General features: G+C 33.4%; 2 protein-coding genes and 1 long non-coding RNA gene across 4 annotated transcripts in view; all 3 read left to right on the top strand.

Annotated features, from left to right (window-relative positions):
* LOC132728093 (uncharacterized) overlaps window positions 1–20,397 on the top strand; it is a 35,279-nt gene that overhangs the window by 1,853 nt on the left and 13,029 nt on the right. The window contains exons 3-7 of one of the 2 annotated variants that reach the window (XM_060713705.1): window positions 22–163; window positions 805–907; window positions 1,485–1,556; window positions 3,845–4,060; window positions 5,331–5,472. In XM_060713705.1, the coding sequence (XP_060569688.1) occupies window positions 22–163; window positions 805–907; window positions 1,485–1,556; window positions 3,845–4,060; window positions 5,331–5,381 (584 nt within the window). In that variant the 3' untranslated portion in view covers window positions 5,382–5,472. Of the gene's footprint in view, window positions 1–21; window positions 164–804; window positions 908–1,484; window positions 1,557–3,844; window positions 4,061–5,330; window positions 5,473–20,397 lie in introns of those variants that run through there. The other variant, XM_060713704.1, reaches the window with a different exon arrangement.
* LOC132728095 (uncharacterized) lies at window positions 5,380–8,976 on the top strand. The gene is made up of 6 exons (XM_060713706.1): window positions 5,380–5,478; window positions 5,979–5,996; window positions 6,315–6,397; window positions 7,415–7,478; window positions 8,282–8,467; window positions 8,769–8,976. The coding sequence occupies exons 1-6, from the start codon at window positions 5,428–5,430 to the stop codon at window positions 8,835–8,837; spliced, it is 471 nt and encodes a 156-aa protein (XP_060569689.1). The 5' UTR covers window positions 5,380–5,427; the 3' UTR covers window positions 8,838–8,976.
* Window positions 12,331–15,253, top strand: LOC132728109 (uncharacterized). The gene is made up of 3 exons (XR_009625436.1): window positions 12,331–12,747; window positions 13,399–13,534; window positions 14,412–15,253. It is a non-coding gene; the product is annotated as an uncharacterized LOC132728109 (long non-coding RNA).

The raw sequence follows: 20,397 nt of genomic DNA, 5'->3' as shown, positions 1-20,397 counted from the left end.
ATAATATACTTACTTTATCAGTTCATTACAACAATGTGAAGGTAATACCAGAAATAAAACACAGAGAAGACAAAGTCAGTGATGATAGAATTATATATAGACCATACATTCAGTTCCAATGTTCATTTGTGATGACTGGAGACACTGCTTACAAAGTGACATGGTAAAAAAATATCATTATAAAATTATAATTATTTGATTTGATAGTTTTATAGTTTTAAAGATTTTTATTTTTTACATTTTTTTTTCAAAGACGAACAGCAAACCGGTTGTTAAAACAATGGAACATTGCGTTGAATTACAAAATACCCATTGTGTTTTCATACTTCGGGAATTTCCTAATGTACATCTCAATCATTTTCAGACTTCGGGTACAGTACGATTTTCTCTTTGACTACAACCAGTTCTATCATATGTACATTTAGGATGTAATATTATGATCCAACATTACTAGAATAAAACTGATTGACATAAGGCATGATCATTCATTATACAATGCAATCTGTAAATAATTTCAGATTTAAATAATCTAAGGTTGCTGCCTCTCTACATTCCTTCAAAGTAGTATCCCGTGTGATCAATGACGAACTTCCACCTTTTGGCAGGTCCCAGGCAACCATTCTCATCCATCATCACCCATGTCCTTTACACGTTGATTACCATTTGATTTGCTATAAACAACATTTCATGTCGTTCTTAGAGTTGAAACAAAAAGCAAAGGCTTTTCGAATTATGTAAATGAACGAAATGCTATGTATACATAAAAAAGATATTATGGCCTTCACTTCTCTTTCTTTCAAAAAGGTATATCAATGGAACACTATGGCGTGAGACAGGATTTTCATCTAATCCGGATGACCTTGTATTAAGCGGAGATTCTTTAAATCAATTACGACTTGGATATGAGGTAGATAAAATCAGGGGCTCAATATTACCGTTTATAAATCTGCCATAAATAATAAATATACATATTTGATATAATGCTCCTTAAAGTTCGTAAATACGATTAATGGGCCGTTTAACTCTTGCCTTATCTAAATGTCCAAACTTTTATGACATTCCATGCTTAATGTTAGGTTGTGGTACTGTGCTCCGGGTTATGATTAAAAACAACAACAAGAATATATAAATTATACCTTAATTAAGAGTATATTAAACGAGGTGAATACATTGAATCATTAAAGTATTAATTGCTACAATTGCAGAGCAGCATATTGTAGAGCATCTAATTCTTTGTAACAGCAGTGTAATTTCCTTCCAAAGTAGCAATTCAAAATAAATATTACTTCTCTTCAGCAACACCAGTCAACAACAATCAAAGTCTTTGTCACCCACAGGGTGTTGCTTTTCAGAAGTTGTACTGTATTTTGAAAACTTTACTGTTCACAAAAAGCTGTTGCTTTCACTTCCACATAAATCTATCTCAACTATACTCTAGACGATTTTGGGTACACATAAGTCTGGAATAAAACCTTTCGTTTCAGGTGAAATGCGGTGTCATCGCAGCTGGGACAACAGATGAAAAATTGAGCAATACTTTTTTCGCAGGTTGGAAGGTAATATATCAACGTTATAATTTACATAAACATTCAATGCTTAATTTGTTTACCAATTTTAAATGAACAAGATATGTTTGTAAAACATGTATGCCCCCTATCGGCAGCCAATTTGTCATGTGATCAGGTTATTATGCATGACTTCTGACCCAGTGAATAAGCAATTAATAAGGGTTATCTAGTATCTACTGGTCATGACTAATCACAAGGTAATAATTATTGTGACCCCATAGGTTGTGTGCAGCAATTAAAGTTATTAAAATCTTACCAAATAATATATTATATACATAAATTGTATGAATCACATAGGCCTCATTAATGACAGCCAAGTTGTTATATTACATAAGACCTTCAAATGTGTATACCAAAAGCACATAAAAATATCAACGAAGGCAACTTGAGTTGTTGAGTTATTGGTCAGAAACGGTCATAAAGTACAAGGTTTCACTATGACATTGACCCCTTGACCCCAAAATCAATAGGGGTCATCTACTGGTCATGACCAATCATCATACCAAGTTTGAAGTTCCTGGCCTAAGGGTTTTTAGTTATTGATCGGAACCGTTTTTACCTACAAGGTCAATGTGACCTTGACCTTTGACCCCTTAGACCCCAAAATCAATTAGGGGTCATCTGCTGGTCATGAACAATCATCATACCAAGTTTGAAGTACCTAGGCCTAAGCCTTTCTTAGTTATTGATCGGAAACCGTTTTTGCCTAAAAGGTCAATGTGACCTTGACTTTTGACCCCAAAATCAATAAGGGTCATATGCTGGTCATGATCAATCATCTTACCAAGTTTGAAGTCTCTAGGCCTAAGGGTTCTTTAGTTATTGATCGGAAACCGTTTTTACCTACAAGGTCAATGTGACCTTGACCTTTGATCCCTTAACCACTAAATCATTAGGGGTCACCTGCTGGTCATGACCAATCATGATACCAAGTTTGAAGTTCCTAGACCTAAGCGTTCTTTAGTTATTGATCGGAAACCGTTTTTACCTACAAGGTCAATGTGACCTTGACCTTTGACCCTTTTACCCCAAAATCAATAGGGGTCATCTGCTGGTCATGACCAATCACCATACCCAGTTTGAAGTTCCTAGGCCTGAGGGTTCTTTAGTTATTGATCGGAAGCCGTTTTTACCTACAAGGTCAATGTGACCTTGACCTTTGACCCCTTGACCCCAAAATCAATAGGAGTCGTCTGCTGGTCATAACCGTTTTAACATACAAGGTCAATGTGACTTTGACCTTTGACCCCTTGACCCCAAAATCAATAGGGGTCATCTACTGGTCATGACCAATCACCATACCAAGTTTGAAGTTCCTAGGCCTAAGGGTTCTTTAGTTATCACTCGGAAACCATTTGGTCTACGGACCGACGGACCGACGGACGGGACGGACCGACAAGTGCAAAGCAATATACCCCCTCTTCTTCGAAGTGTGGGCATAATAAGTATGACACGTATTCGTTTCCGTCATAATTTTAAGGACTTAATTAATAAAGTTTTATGAGATTGTGATATATACGAGGTATGATAAAAAAGTTCTCGGTCCGATATACTTTCAGCCATTATACTGACATTTACACACGCGCGACCAAAGACAACAACTCATTAATATTAGTAATAATCCCAAGGATATGTGGTCACTTATTAAGCGTTCACGTCCACTGTGTAATATTTCAGCCAATGAATGGTATTCGTATTTTAGAGATATTTTGTTCGATGATTCCGCCTATTGTATTTATGTTGATTTTAAGAAAGCATTCGACAAATTAAATCACGCGAAGCTTTTTGAAATATTATATCGTAGAGGTCTCCGCGGCAAATTTTTACGCGTGCTCAAGACTATGTATACTGGTTAAACTCGACTGTAATCATGCTAAAAATAGACCAAATTTTAATGATAACAATTGCTGTTATTTATCTACTGATTACTTCCCCTGTAATGTTGGAACAAAACAGGGAGACGTAAGCAGCACAACTTTATTCATACTTTTTATTAATGAATTAGCAGAGTTACTGCGTCTCTCGTGTGGAACAGGAATTTTTATAACTAACGACATACATGACATTAACTGTCTTATGTTTGCGGACGACATTGCTAATTGCGCAGAAACCGCTGTCAAATTACAGCAACAAATTAATATAATAGACGTACTCCAGTTAAGGCACTTTGCATGTATATGTAACGATTTAACTCCGACACATTTTCAACAGAAATGGCTCTTAATTATGATACAATAAACAGTAAGTGGATTTTCATATGCATGTGATCGGTACAGATTTCAGACACATCCAGAAGACTGCCGAAGAATGGATATGCTATCATTGTAGTTGAACAGACAGTTCCTTTAGGTTGTACATATACCAATACAGGAGAAGAAGTGTGCGAGGAAACGCTTACACTTTTAGACATAAACCGTGAAATTGATGCATGCAAGGCTGGAATACACGTGATGAACGCTGATAATAACCGTACATCTTCTCACACAATAAAGGTTCGTTACAATAACATTACACATATCTACTTGACGGTAGGTGTACATAATTCTTAGCAGGTTATAAATGAATTATTAACTTCTTGATTTTTACGATTTGTCGATCATCATGTTAAAGTAAATCTTTGTTAATGATGAATTATATGATATTTATTTCTTTTGCAAAATTTTATTGAGGGCAGCCTCGCCAATGAAATATATGATGATGTCATGATAATGGTTTTAATGTAAAGGCCCTGTCACAATAGACTGCTCTTTCACTGCGTTTGCATGTGGGTGTTAATTCTAATAACGCGCTGCGAGATCGCAAGAAAAATGTGATATTTTTTATGACTTCACGGCGTTTTAACGGCGGTCATGGCGATGTTACAGAGCTTCTACGGCGTTTCAATTGGCGATTTCTTTCCATTCGGATTGCACTTCTACTGTGTTCTTTGCTCTTCCACTGCGCTTTTACGGCACCCTTTCGGCACTCAAACTGCGCTGAAATCGTAGCTCCTTCAAAGCGCCGTGCGCACACAGTATAAGTGCGGTGGAGACGCCGCACAATCTTCGTACAAGCGCCGTGGATAACCACCCCGTTCATTCGGCATTCCTTTTGCGCTTTCATGGCGCTCCTGTGCGTTGTAGTAGATGCTACAGAGTTTATGACTGTATCCTAACTGCGATCCCACTGCGCTTTTATCAGAACGTCGAGTGACAGCGTTTGTTTTGAGCATGCTCAAAATGCGCGCCGTTGGTCGGAGTTCTCTGCGAATCCACTACGATGCTGTGGCGATGCTGTGGCGATGCTGTGGTGATGTTTGCGATCTTTTCTGAGCTCATCTCGGGCATTCTGAATTGTCTTTTGACGCCGTGAGAACGCCGCCTTAGTGTCACAGGGGTTTAAACCACAATAAAGAGTATGTGTTATACCCATTATATTATAGCGAGGGAAATACTGATATGTGAACACTATACAATATTTTTGAACTTATTCCATGTAGACTTTAGAAAAAAAAACTACTTTTACAAAGTTCAAGCAGTTTACGAATTTTCAAAGTTTTTCCGCTATGATCATTTTACACTCATGTTTGAAGTTCAATTAATAAGTTTAGATGACTAATTCATTGGTTATATAAAAAGACCCCATAATATATCATAAACTGTTCAATGTGGAAATTTAATCAATAATAATAACAGACTACAAAAGTGGTCCTTATCAAACTTTGATGAGTAGTATGTTTTTACTTTTCTGTATTAAACATGAGTCTATTTCTACATTATTTAGACTTTGATGGTAGGTGATGTTTGGAACTCTAGCATCAAGTATGAGATTTAGATTAACTACAATAGATCATGACTATGATGACAAACTGAACTTTGACATGGAGTTGCTTGTAACTAAGTCTGAACTGACAGAAGTAGTAAATACTGAGGTAAGATTTTATTGGCCGAGCTATACATTGAGGCGCTTTATACAAAACCAATGTAAATTGCTATTACTGAGGTAAGAAAAATTTGTTGGCGTATACATAGAAGTGTATGTAACAAAGTTAGATGTTGGTAAATAAAGAGGTAAACTATAATTGATTTTCTCATACATCGATGTGCTTGTTACAAAGTCTGTATTGACCTAATTTGAAGAAAACCAAGGTAATATAAAATTGTACATGGAGGTTTTTGTAAAAAGTTTACAATGAGGTTTTTTACCGGCAAATGATTAATAAATACAATGTATTTGGAAAACTTTAGGTGTAGAGCAATGCCATTAACAACGATTCGTGCTTGGGTTACTCAGCAGTTTATTTTTAATAATTAATTAAAAGAAAAACGAAGCACCTATTATTAAATTTTAAAAATTACATCATCCCTATCAAATATTTTGTGTTATAGCTTCAATAGTATGTAAATATTGTATATCTTTAAATATTTCAGCCGTATTGGAACTGTTGCGGTAAGAACAAGTCAATTCGATTATAAAGATTGTATTATCTTAATGTCGAATACTTTGAAAGAAGTTATTAACGTTTTAATGGTTTTAGCATGTTACAATGTTTTATAAAGTATTAAAGTACACAACACTTCGCGCTTCTATTATAGATATTTAATGCATTAAACAAAAGTCGGGATGTAATGGTCTTTGGTTGGTTTTTTGTATTAATTGTTTTTGCTGTTTTTTGTAAGAATGTAATGTTATTTTTTTCTTATAAAACCGTAAAACATCTATCTTTCCTCGAAAGTTTAGATAAACAATATTTGATTTAATATAAAGGTTGAGGTGACACACTCGGCATTGCATAGATACAAACGATGCTACTCGCATGCTGATCCGCACGTGCGAACCGCGGACGGAAGGTTAGTGTAACTATATCATATATAATAGTAAGAGGTGAGGTAACAGGGGTGTGTTTTTCCTAGAAAGTTCTGAGTCTGAAATCACCAAAAGACCAAAACTGAGACAATTTTACGTTTCAAAGAAAATGTCCTAACTTATGACTCCTATTTCATGATTGCTTTAATTTCACATTGAAAATAAAATGATCTGTCATTGTGTTTCTTAACATTGTTCAGAAATATGCATTTATTATAACCTACAGTAAGTACATTTGTATTTTAGCGAAGATAAAACAGTTAATTGCAGCGGTCTTAAATAAGTCCTAAACTTGGCTTTATGTCCTAAGACCTGGTATTTAAAAAGTCGTTAAATGTTTCCCCTTGAATACAATCTAAGAATCGGTATAATTTTCCCATCCTTTGAAGATAATTCAACAACGAAATTTTAATTATTATGTCTGAGGGATTTTTTAGTTATTTCCTATTTGTGTTTCACCTAAGTTTGGTGCTTTCCAGCTACTTCTAATTTGAATCGTGCTTAATCATCTTCAGGATATTTTGCCTGCTTTTTTAATTTGTCTTTTGACGTCTTGTCTGTAATATGCATGCTTGATAACGTCTGGTCTGATCCCCCTTTTCAAAATTCCATTTCATTTAGTCCCGTCATTCCTTTAACTACGAATAATACGCTGCTCTTCATGCAATGGCACTAACTTATCACATTGAATAGTCCATGTTAACCGCTGTATGAACACATCTGCGGATATTTCCGGAATTAACATTTTACCATTTCATGTTAAATGTTGGATTCTGTTCAAGCCGATGTTGAATGTTAATAAAAACGTGACATGACTTTGTTACATTATAAACAAGCAAACTTATAATTGATAAGAATATGTGAATGTGTAGACATAGATTTTATAATTATACATTGGATAAACTTTTTAAACTTTGAATATATCTAAATAAACACCAGACTTAGGATGTATTTTGTATTTTTGTATAGATATCTATGTTGTACTTTGTATGTTTGTATAGGTATTTCGGGCAACAATTGGTCGGTGATCACATGTTTTATAGAAACAAAGAATATCAGACAGAGGTAGGATTTTATTGATATATATAAGGTATAGTTCTATTATTTAAACATTCGTGCCCATACGAATTCAAACTGAATTTACTTTGATTCGAAACCGTGAAATTAGACTAAAAGTATAATTTTATAACGACGCTTTTCATTTGACAATAGTTATTTTATATCATCAATATGTCTGGTGCACATTTTTATTTTTAAATTGCTGGAATACAGGCTTAACATAATTAAACATTGCATGAGCAGAAACTATGTTGAAAACTTTACAAAAATATTTTTAAAATTTGATTATTTGTAATAACTCAAAGGAGAGTGTAATTTTAAATGCGTTTATAACACCTTTGCCATGGTTAATATGACCAAATTTTAATAGATTTTTACTATGTAACATTATTATCTGATAATACAATATAGTAACCGTTGACACGCGGCCACATGCACCTAGTCAAAATATTTCAACAGCTAAAGTTAGATTCTGTGGTACTTGTTGTTCTTGGTCGAAATATCGCTTCTGCGTCGTGAGGGGAGATACATTGCTCATACATAAAATAATACTAAATGTTTGAACTAATGTGTTCTTTCTTTGAAAAGTAATAATTGAGCTCAACTCTTATTGTCAATTTGAATTTGAAAGAGATTAATAGCTATGAATGTTGTAATTATCTTATCATAAAGAGGAATGGTCGGCTCTTACATTCAGTACAAGATAAATGTCGCTTTACACAAAACTTTTCCTTTTTGGCAACACAGCTAAACAACAATCTGTACGTAGAACTGTATAATATGATAGTTAATTCTTATTAACATTAAAGGTTCATGAGTATGCCAGATACTGTAATAATAATGGCGGAGCAGTGTGTGCTTGTGGTGTAGCCATCAGGTCAGGGGCCGATGTCTTTGTAATTAACAGATGTGGCAACTACACGATATTAGACTTTTTACAGTGTAATGATGGAGGAATAATTGATGTTCAGCGGATCCATGATTATCGTTACAAGGTTTAGGTTTCTTTTCTTCATGTGCTGCTGAAGCATTTAGGGGCTTCAAATACTATTATGTTTTGTTGCATACATAATTTTGGCTGACACAATTCAAGTTAAGTCAAATTGTTTTCTTTTGCATCATAAATATTGTGTAATTTGAGCTTAATGTTTGTAAATTTATTGAAAATGCAATTGAGTGTAACGTTTGTTTTTGTGTTACAATGAAATCTATGTTTTATTAATTGTGTTATTGAGCTTTGTGTATGAACGGTTCTTGTATTTTGTGATGTGAATGAGCTCAGTGTATGTTTGGTAGGTAATAACACCAATAGGAACTGTGATCATTGTAAAATCTTCACTCCTGGGGACGGACGATGGATATTGATATTTACTTATCTGCCAAAGATTTTCACAACACTGACGGACTCTGTGGATATTTTGATGGAGATAGAAATAATGACTTTTAGGCACAGAAATGGCTCCCAATCGTCCCCATCACATGACTATTAAAATGGTTATACTGACTTTATAAAAAGTTGGAGGTATACAGTAATAATTTATTCTTCAAGTTGAAAAGAGTAATGTTTTTACAAGTTTATTCTTCATTGAAAGATGTAATTTGGTTCTGAATATTTTTGCTTCATTTTTTTTACATACATGTATATATCTATTTTACATTAATTTATATATCTATTTACATTAAATTATATTTCTATGTTAATTTATATATCTATTCTACATGATTGTATATACCGGTACCTATTCTACCTATTCTACATTAGTTTATATATTTATCCTACATTTATTTATATATCTATTCTACATTGATTTATATTCGAAATATTAGTATGAATTGTCTGAAGTATCACTTTATAAAATAGATTACTGGATGAGGAAAACTTCTTACATAATGACAACCGTGTCTTAGAGAAATGGAATGTTAACAACGGAGCATCCATGGATGAAGCTTGTTCGAACGGTAACTCGATATCTAAGAATAAATGTCAGTTTGGCGGAGAGAAGAGAAAACGGCGGGATGTCGTCACAAGAATTGGAAAAGAAATAAAGTCAATTATTAATAACATGAGAGAAAAGGTAAGTTTCTAAGAAACATGTTAATGTAAATTCAATGCTAAAATTGTAAGTTTATATGATAACAATAAACATATATGCATAATGAGGTAATTACTAAATAACTGATGATGTATTATCTTTTTATACTGCATGAACGTTTAAACAATAAGCCTTTGGGTTCATTTACTTATTTATTTATTCTTTATTTTATTTTTTTCATACATAAATATTTAGTCATTTAGGCTTGCTGGCCCTGTGTGCAGTTTTTCCTGCCATTCACTTACGTTAAATAATTAATAACGACGCATAAATTTAGATTAACTTATATTTTTATAGAGCTGATTCATTCGGAAAAAAATATCTTCACAGAATTAGTAAACATTGAAATTAATCAAACATATTTATCATCAAGTCATAACAGTTTTATAAATGTAAAAAAGTTTCCTTACATTGATATAAGTACTCGTAAAAATGTAGATCTAATACCAATTTCCAAATTTTATCAAATAGAGAAGTACAGGGGGCGACATTTCGGACGATGAAGCTCGTGAATTGTGTAACACCTCTATAACTGAAGCCCCATCCGTCAAAGAATTCTCGGACCAGCTTGGAGATGAAGACACAAACATTGTATTTGACCAATGCGTGTATGACATTATTGTAAGTTTACTTTTATTTAATAAAGTTTAATTTTATATATAAACATTAAAAAAATTATTTAAACTTTTGTTGACATTTCCCAAACAGTTCCAAGTTCACCCCTGATACCCCCGGGGCAACATTTTTCCCAGGGGTTCAATTAAATATTTGGAAAAAAGGTTTCTCTTTTTTTATTAAAGGGGCATTTTTAAAATTTGTAAATATATTTTGGGGCTTTCAGCCCATATTTGATTTCTACATGTTTAATAATTATTTGACATTAGAGCAGGGAAAGCACCGCCCGGGGTTTCGAGGGGTTTTAAGAGTGGGATGATTCAATTTCCTTTCCCTCTCTGGCGTGGGTTCGACCCCCCGGGAGATGTTTTTGGTATTTTTAGCGCGGGGGAAGGTAGTCAATTACTGGTGAAATCTCCAGGACGAGGGTTAAAACTACCCGCCTATATGACTGAAATACTGAAAGGCGTAAAATGACACAAACAAACAAACAAAGAGCATGGTAACAGTACAGTATGGGCGTCAGTACATGTCGATGTCTACATAACTTAATTACTTATTTAACATTTAAGTATGGTAACAATACAGTATGGGCGTCAGTACATGTCGATGTCTACATAACTTAATTACTTATTTAACATTTAAGTATGGTAACAGTACAGTATGGGCGTCAGCCCATGCCGATGTTCTACATAACTTTATTACATATTTAACATTACAGCATGGTAACAGTACAGTACGGGCGTCAGCCCATGCCGATGTTCTTCATAACTCAGTTACTTATTTAACATTATAGCATGGTAACAGTACAGTATGGGCGTCAGCACATGTCGATGCTCTCAATAGTATAGCATCAACAGTGATCAGTCTAAGTCCTGATTTTGCTGCTAACAATTCTGAAACAGTAAAAGCATTCCTGTCACAAACATGTACAAATAACTGTAGTGGACATGGAGTATGCTCCGATGCAGGTCAATGTTTGTTTGTTTTTGTTTGTTGTTGTTTCTGTTTTTTTTTGTTCTTAAATCTTGATTTGAATTAATTATTATTAATATAATGTCATTTATAAGATTAGTAGATTATTTATTCTAATGATTTCAAGATTAGTCTATTAAACTTAATTACAAATAAAAATAATAAATATTCGTACTAATCCAGGATTGTGCAGTTGTGAAGATGTTTTTCGTGGACCTGACTGTAGTATAGATTTAAGAATTCCACCAATTATCTATGACATAAATGACGGTGGTTTATGTGATACAGCTGATGGGAATGAATGTGATTGTTTTGTTATACGAACTGATAACATATTTGATGGCTTCAAATACGAAATAACAACTTTTGAGGTACATGCATTTTACTTGTGTTACTTGTCATATAGAACATGTTTAGATTTTTGTTTTTTGTTTTTTTTTCTTCGCAATACATTATATCAAAATAACTCGTTCAGTAAAGTCAGTATTGAATCTTCACTCATTTATATTTATTTATTCCGACACACATGCTTCTGATTTACCATTTTTCTGATGATTAATTTGCTAACGTCACAATTTACACTTTTTGTTCTTTGTTTTTTGTTTGTTCCTTTCTCTGTTTTGTTTAATCTAGAAATTTGTGAAGTCTTTTGTTTTATATTTTAGATGTTATTCGATGGCACAAAAACACAGGTAGGTAAGTCTACTAATGTCGGCAAATATGAAGATATATTTACCGGGGAGTGCTGCGTACCTCACCAGCGTTCGAAAGTTAAAGGGGGTTCCCAAAAATTCTGTTTCTTATGTTTGACTTTTTATAAGTAACGCGGGGAGAATTCGGACAAAGCAATCCGTATATGTTTTTTGATTCCCCTGTTTTGAAATTTCTCATAAAACCGGGGGTGGGGGGATTGTAGTCCCTTTAAACTTGAAGGGAGGAAAATTCGGGGCAAAAACTATTTTTGTAATTTGTTTCTAGCAGATTAAATATTTAAATTTAAAACATATATGACTTTTAGTTTAAAATTTTTAAGTTTTAAAATCCCCAAAAAACCGTTAATTGTTACCCAAAATTTTCTTTATCTTTCGTCAAATTTACAATTCTATTTCGGTGGGAATTCCCCATTTTCAACATAAGGAATTCACAAATTCATATTTCAACTTCATAAATTCACTATTTCGACTTCAATAAGTAACGTTTTGAAATTTTTGAACTTGACGATTATGACTGCACGAATTCACAATAAGTCAAAATCGCCTTACTCAAATTCCGCGAAAGTCGAAGAATTGACTTATTGTCAAATATAGAATGTATATGGGAAAGGAATGTCAAATATAACGTCAAAGAGTCAGATCACGAAACCAGTTTCTTGCTTATGTATTTTATCAAAGATATATTTATCGATTCTCTTTCTATAAAAACTTAAAAGATAAACACGCGTAAGTTATCATTTTATTTTGGGTTTTGTTCATACATGTAGGAAAATTTTTGTTACATTGGTGGATCTTGTATTACGGGAGATAGCACCCTACAAACTTCATCGGATTGCTTTGTGTGCGACTCCCAGACAAACCCCTACAGGTGGACTAAAGGTGTGATGTGTTTTAATTTACATTTTTCTTGAAATTGACAGTAAAATATCCAGTTTTATCTTACATTTGGCATTTAAAGTTACGGACTGTTGTGGCGAATGTTGTTCGATTAATTCGAATCATTCGAATAAAGTTTTTTGTTGTTTTAAAGCAGCATGCCTCCAGATGAGTGACACTATTTCAATAAATCAAACTTGTGAAAAGAAAAATATACTAAGCTTTTAGGCAAAGTAGAAAGATCCAAGATTCAAGTAATAATTTACGTTTCATGAGTGATTAAAAGTGAATTTTTCATTATGTGTAACTATATTACTAACGCAGTAAGGTTGTTTTGTTTTTTTTTGCATATTTTGATCTCCTTTTGTAATAAACGTGGGTTGTAAGTGCCATTGTTAATGTGTAAAATGATTCATTTTGGTTCCTAATCAATAATATACATTTAAGTTAGTTTTCTTTTTTATGAAAATAAGCATTAATCAGGGGGCGTGCTGCTTTAACTGATTCAACAAGTCTGTATTCAAAATTATGACAAGTTTCTACCTGTGGTATTTCTGTTGTTTCCTTTTAATTCTATGAGATTTAAAATAAATAGTTTTAACAAAATTTATTTGATTTTATGAGATTTTTTTAAAAAGTTTGAACAAACTTTAGTTTCCTGTAATGATGACGACATCGGTTTATCTTCTTCTGCACTTATCGGCATCATAGTTGGTTCAGTCTTTGTCGGTATCATAGCAACCGTTGCCGTGGTGTATGTACGATGTAACAAACTAACGAAGAATCGGGGGTAAGTTAAAAAATTTGTTTTTAAAAAACTTTTTAATATAAATTTAGATAGGAATATTTTATTTTTTCCCAAAAAGGAAAACCCACTCAATAAAATTTCAAAAGGGAAAGTCGTTGCTGGGAAATTTTTTGTTAAAGGTCTACCACTAACATACCCCGCTTAAAACAAAGGAGAAAAAAAAAAAGATTTTCAATCTGAAAGTTTTGCTAAAGGTCGAGGGCCCGTTAATTTCTAGACGGACACTAACAAAAAAGAAAAAAGTATTTTGAGTATGGGGTATGCTGGAAAAATTGACCCAAATGGACATTTTCCCGCCCCAACCCTAAAAAAAACTTTTTCATCTTCAAAAATTTCCCCTCTTTAAAAGTGGGTAAAAACGAATGTCGGGTGAATTTGGGGGCCCGCTTTCCCCTTTCCCTCTCAACAGTGATAAATCGAATGTCGAGCTACATGTTTAACTTGAATCTTTGTGCCAACTTCATATACTTAAAAAACCGAGGGAAACAATTTTCAGAAAATTTTGTTTTCTTGCTTTCATAGCTACGAGTATTTCTTATTAATTTATTGTTGTATTCACCGGAATATGTCTTTTCTATGTATTTTCTTTAATTTTAATTCTTAAATTATCTTTTTCAAGACTAAGGAAATATGTGTTATTAGTTTTGTTGCCCGTCTCTTATATTCATTCGGCTTAGATTAGTTCTGTTCGTTTGTTTATCGCTACTGAGTACTAAATTTTCAAGCAAAAATAAAAATTCATGAATAAGAATAAGAGCTGCTTTCTGTGCTTTATTTAGCAACAAAACATATTGATCAATAATTAATAATGAACATGATCGTTTTAATTTACATACAACTTGTTTATATTTGGAAACAGGACTGTGTCTGTGGGTGATATGAATTCAAGTCAGGCGTACTTATCAGCGGGCCCGGCTAGAGAAACATGGGGTGGCAAAAAACATTAAAATAAGAAACAAAATGTTGCTGGATATGTCGTGCAACGTTAGTGAATGGAAATAGAAATGTTGCTTTTTTCTTACTTTGTGTGATAACTGTAAACAGACACTTTTCTTAACTTACACGTGTTAGTACAGATTGCTAATATATTTATTCAAAGAGATTTTCAAGTTAAAGTGACCAATGGTACATGTTGTTTTTTGTTGTTGTTGTTTTCAATGTTTTTTATAATTTTTAAGTTAGTTTGTTTTTGTTTTTTGGTTGTATTTTTTTTTGTTCTTGTGTTTCAATATTAGAAATTTTGAAAAAGATGTAAAAAATTCATTTATGAATTTTTTAGTATATATTGTATGTATTAATTACCAAACTGAGCGCGGTTTCAGAGTGAGGGTACAAATTCAGGGTGGGGCGCGGAATTAGGGTGGGCGCCCCTAGAATTCACAAATTAACTCGTATTAACAACGTGTTTGAATGATTCCCATGTTTAATGTTTCCTATAGAAAAGAATTGAGTGTCTTGCTGTTCTTTCATGTCTTATGTTTAATGTTCTTATAGAACAAAATGAGTGTTTAATGTATCAAAAATGGCACCGGAATGCACCACTTACACGTAAATGTTTACATTTTGGAGCCGTATCCTCATAAATGTGAAGCTTATCCTCTCCCGTCCCTTTGTACGTGTAATGTCACTTATACAAACACTATGCTCTGCTATTATTGTTCTTAATGTGTCAGTTTTGACTTAATAAACAGATCATTATCATGTAATTGTTTATTTATTTATTTATTCATTTGTAATGTTTTACTGCTCCCATGCCTTATATAATGAATATCATGGCAATGTTTTACATGTATTCCTATCCGTGCCTTATATAATAAAAGTCATAGCAATGTTTAAAATGTGTCTCGTGTCTGATGCAATGCATTAAGTTTTGATGATATACACGTGCTCTTACTCCTGCCTTATATAATGTACATCATGGTAATTCATACTCGTGCTTTATATAATTTACACATGTTATACAGGACATGGCGATCTTTTGCACGTGTTCCTACTCATGCCGGATATAATACAAACATATTCTATTACTGGACATTTAAAGACAAACAATATTATTTTAAAATATATCATTTTATACCCAGACCCAGTCATGTTATTACCAGACAAAGTTATTTTATAACAAGACAAGTTATGTTATCAGCAAAGGGGTTAATGTAATAACATACAAAACGTCAAGGTTAATGTAATAACATACAAAACGTCAAAACGTACAACAAAGTTAAATATTAAATAAAATTGTTATAAAAACTAACTTTGCAAAAGTACATATTGCATTATTCTTTTCAACTATTCATTTATTTGGGGTCTGTATCAAACAGACAATCATGTATGTTAATCATTAAAACCAATAACAGTAGATGTGTAACAGAGAAGATGAAATAGTAAAGCAAAATAACATAATTATAAAATATAATTGCCAAAACAGGTATTGCATTCGTTCTTTGGAATTATTTTCTATACAAAAATTATAAAATATTACTAGCTTGTTAAACCAAGTACAATATTCACATTTTAATGTAATTTTTCAACGCTATGCATTATAACTCCGACAGCAATTCCTCATTGATTGTGGTCAGGGTAGAGAACTAGAACATGACTCTTTCTTAAGTTTATACAGATCACTCGCCCCCGGGGAATATTGCAAAAAAATTATTGTCTGGGTGTTATTTTTCCGAGGATAATAAATCGAAATAACTCTATGTCACATTAGGCTATATAGTAAAAAGTTTACGTCAGTTATAATAAATGTTTTTGTTCAATTCTCGCACCTATATCGTATATCACAAAAGACATATACAGTTCAGAATAATGTGATATATAAACATGAAATACCCACTTTGAGAATGTGTAAATCCCACGAAAAAATATTATCAATTTTTAATAAACACGCCTGGTAAATGATAGATCTTCCTCTTTCGGAGGTATACGGTAAATCGCCCTATCGCTATTCCGAGCTAGTGCATATCGCTAAAATCAAGTGTCAAGTGTTTTCATTGTATATATGTTTTATAGACTCTACATAAGATTTCAAATTTCGAGAATGCTATTTTATTTCTAGACCGTATATCTACTTGAAACGTTTTTGTTTCTTAATATGAATCGCTGTTAAGATGGAAATTAGAGGAAAAATAATCTGTTTCCTGATTAAACGGACCATTTCAACGCTGCATTCGGTAACTGGGAAACGCCACCACAACTACATTTCAAATACAATTATAACAACTTTACATTTTTGGAAACTTTAATCAAATATACATAGAATAGCATTCTAATTTCGATATTTGATATAGAGTTTACAAAATATATAAAAAATGAAAACACTTGACACTTAATTTTAACGACATAAAGTTTCTTCGACTACGATACATACTACTATGGTCAGGTAGATTACGATGATTTACGGCGACGATGACCTCGATCACAAAAACGTCTTTACAGACTACGCCAAAAACTAAACTAACGATAAATACCACGACTACGCAGTCAAGGATTTCAAATTAAAGGCCTCAACTACGACTTCTATCTCTCTTACGACTATGTGTATTCTTCTTCAACAACCTAAAGGTCAACAACATGTACCAAGACTTATAGACCAAGAGTACAGTAATAACTATTTGTTTAACGACTACGATTGTTGTGAGTTTATGACTACTACTACTACTACTGCTGCTGCTGCTGCTGCTGCTGCTGCTGCTGCTGCTGCTACTGCTACTGCTACTGCTACTGCTACTGCTACTGCTACTGCTACTGCTACTACTACTACTACTACTACTACTACTAATACTACTACTACTGCTACTGCTACTACTACTGCTACTACTACTACCACTACTGCTACTACTACTACTACTACTACTGCTGCTGCTACTACTACTACCATAAATAGATATAAGCTACGATGTAAGCTATATACGATGTAACAGAGCCCCCGTAAAATGTTCTTCAATCAAATGCTGCGGATGTATATCATTAGACTATCGTATCTACTGTAACGCTAAAATAGATAAAAAGCACAATCTCTAAATAGCGCGTAAAACGACAAAATTGAAAATGTTGCAGCTTCGGTTTGGTGAGTTTCTTAATGAACGGTACTGGAATATGCAAGTAACCACAGCTGCGTTCATACGGCGGTTATCATGGAACCTTAAATGTGACAATATGAAAAGCGACGTATGGTTCCTAAGTAAAAAAATGTGTGTGCCATAAACGAGAAAACAAGGGGCGGAACAAAATAAAATGGCATTTTGAAAGAGGATCAAATGTTATGAAGTCTGCATATCACAGATAAGACGTCAAGAGACACATTTAGACAGACTTAGACTGACTACAGTCAAGTTCAGCCAATCAATATACAGCAATATGTCACGTGACAGCAATTTTCTTTACTTATTATAAAACCGAACAAAGTGTTATATAGCAGTTAACACACTATAATAGTAAGAAACATTTATCAAAATTTAGCTCCAAATTTAAATCTGAAATAAATTTAAAAAACATTTGTATAATTCTACCAATAATCCTGCACTTTCGAGTATATATTTGTTTGTTCAAATGGACCATGGACCGTTGATACAGTTGAAGGCTTTATCTCAAAATGATTAAAATGTAGTAGGCTCATTGTTATGTTAAGACGGCGATTTTGGCACTTAATATATTCATGTTAAGACGGTAAGCACGAATACGAAACTTAAGACAATGTGTTGTTTGTCTGTTTGATTGATTGATAGGGTTGGTTTAACGTCACACCGACACAGTATAGATCATATGACGACTTTCCAGCTTAACTGGTGGAGGAAGACCTCAAGTGCACTTCCGTGCATTATTTCAGACACGAGAGGGTACCTGAGTAGTACCAGCGAGGCTCCGTAAGCTAGCTTGATGGCTTCTTCACATGAAAGAATCTTAAGTCCCTGTTGAGACTCGAACCCACGGCGATTAGGGGCAGGTGGCTTGAAGACAACGTCTTTAATGTATTGTTACTAGTTTTTAAGATTTTTTATTTTGTAATATACAGATTTTAGACTGTTATCCATATCACGGTAAATGATGAAATATTGGCCACTCATGATAGGCAACCGTGTATTTAATCAATACGTTTTCTAGTTATAATGAATTGTACATTTGTTCTAAACTGACGTATATTGTGAAGATGTTATATTGCTCCCAAACTGTGGTAGTTGAAATAAAAACGTTTATTTGTTAACCACTATAAAGAGGCCTGGGAGATAGTGTATGCTATTCATCGCTTCTTATGTTACAAACGTAATAAATGAAGAGTTAATATTATGTAAAATTTACTTTTTATACGGTTCTTGAAATGATTTATGGCCTTAAAGTTTTATGCTATTTGTTTTTACAAAGCGCACGCAAAATATGTGTATGATGCGTTCTTGAATAAAGTATAATAAAACTAAACTCGTCATCTTCTCCCTCCCCCAGTAAGTACTTAACGTTTACATTTTATCATAAATATGTCAAATATGAATACTTTATTTTTCACAAAATGGATTGAATGGATATAGAAATATAGAAATATTTATACAAGTATTTAATTTACCTAATGGAACCCTCATACAACAGAGTTTACCCTTAAAGGGACTCAACGTTGATCTGACGTAACTGGAAATTTTTCGAGGTTTATGCTCCATTTGATGTAGGTCTAGACCAATAACTTTGTGTAAAAAGTTCAGCACATTCACTCACTCCGTTTTTCCAGATAAGTTATTCCAATTTTGACAAATGAGAGTCGCAACGCTTATCACTCAAATTGGGCTAAAATAGCAAAACAATACGATAATCAATTTAGTTCTGTGTATATTTGTTTACAAACATTCGTATAATTATCTTTATATATCTATAAATTTAAATGCCCCGGCTGATCTATTTAAGAAATTCTTATATTTTTAGGCTTTTGTACTTCTGTAGAACATTTCTTAAATTACTGATATCTTTGCTCTAAAATAGGATTCTTTATACTTTATACTTTAAATAACGGTAGACCTCCCCACCCCTACCTCTCCCAATATTTATTTCAAGATTATTTATAAGCAGTTGGTATTTGTTATATTCTAAAGATAGACAATATTTGGACCATAAAGGTCTCCTAGTTTAATAAGTAAAGGTATTAGTTTTCCAATGAATACAAGCTACTGCCAGTGATCTAATGTACGAGGGCTGTTCGAAAAGAATTGCTTATTGTCCTCTATCTCGAGATCCACGTGGGACAATATACCTGTATAGGGTAATTCAATACCTACACAACGGTGTATAAATGTACAATGTGCCATTAAAATGCACGCAGTCATTGACCACTGTAGTAAAAATGGTTGGTAGAAGCGTCGACAAAAAAATGAAATACGGGCTTACATCAAAGCTCGCTCAAAACTGGGTTGCTCTTTGAAGCAGTTGATGACTGAACTCTCTACTGCTTATGGGCCTTCTTGTGTGTCTTATGATACATTTAGGCGATGGAAAAAGAAATTTGAGTCTGGTGTAGAGTGCATCAAAAATGCACAAAAATCAGGTAAGCCAAAATCTGCATCTCGTAACGAAATCGTTTTCAAAATAAAGGATATCATTGGAGGAGATGCCAAATTTACAGTTCGTGAAGTTCCAAGAAGTGAATACATCGGCTGAAACTTTGCATTTCTAGCCACGGGGAGTACTTCGAGGGCATTAAATGAACACTTTTGAGCTGACTTGAAATTTGAAGTCTCCAGATAGAAATAAGCAATACATTTCGAACATCCCATCGGATTAATGGGTCTCCAATACGTTTTGAGGCTACAATGACGGGACTAGAAATATTTTGTCAGAGATGTATGTACCACTAGATGTAGGTTTGG

This window comes from Ruditapes philippinarum, unplaced genomic scaffold (genome assembly GCF_026571515.1).
Source record: "Ruditapes philippinarum isolate M1 unplaced genomic scaffold, ASM2657151v2 ctg5901_1_1_1_1, whole genome shotgun sequence".
Classification (NCBI taxonomy): Eukaryota; Metazoa; Mollusca; class Bivalvia; order Venerida; family Veneridae; genus Ruditapes; species Ruditapes philippinarum.
The sequence above is the reverse complement of the archived record's forward strand: the minus strand, read 5'-3'. Positions and strand labels throughout refer to the sequence as shown.

Bases quoted from the DNA above. Each gene is read 5' to 3' on its own strand.
- LOC132728095 (XM_060713706.1), top strand. From the start codon at position 5,428: ATGGAGTTGCTTGTAACTAAGTCTGAACTGACAGAAGTAGTAAATACT. The intron at 6,398-7,414 runs GTTAGTGTAACT...ATGTTTGTATAG, and splicing joins GTGCGAACCGCGGACGGAAG to GTATTTCGGGCAACAATTGG. The intron at 7,479-8,281 runs GTAGGATTTTAT...TTAACATTAAAG, and splicing joins ACAAAGAATATCAGACAGAG to GTTCATGAGTATGCCAGATA.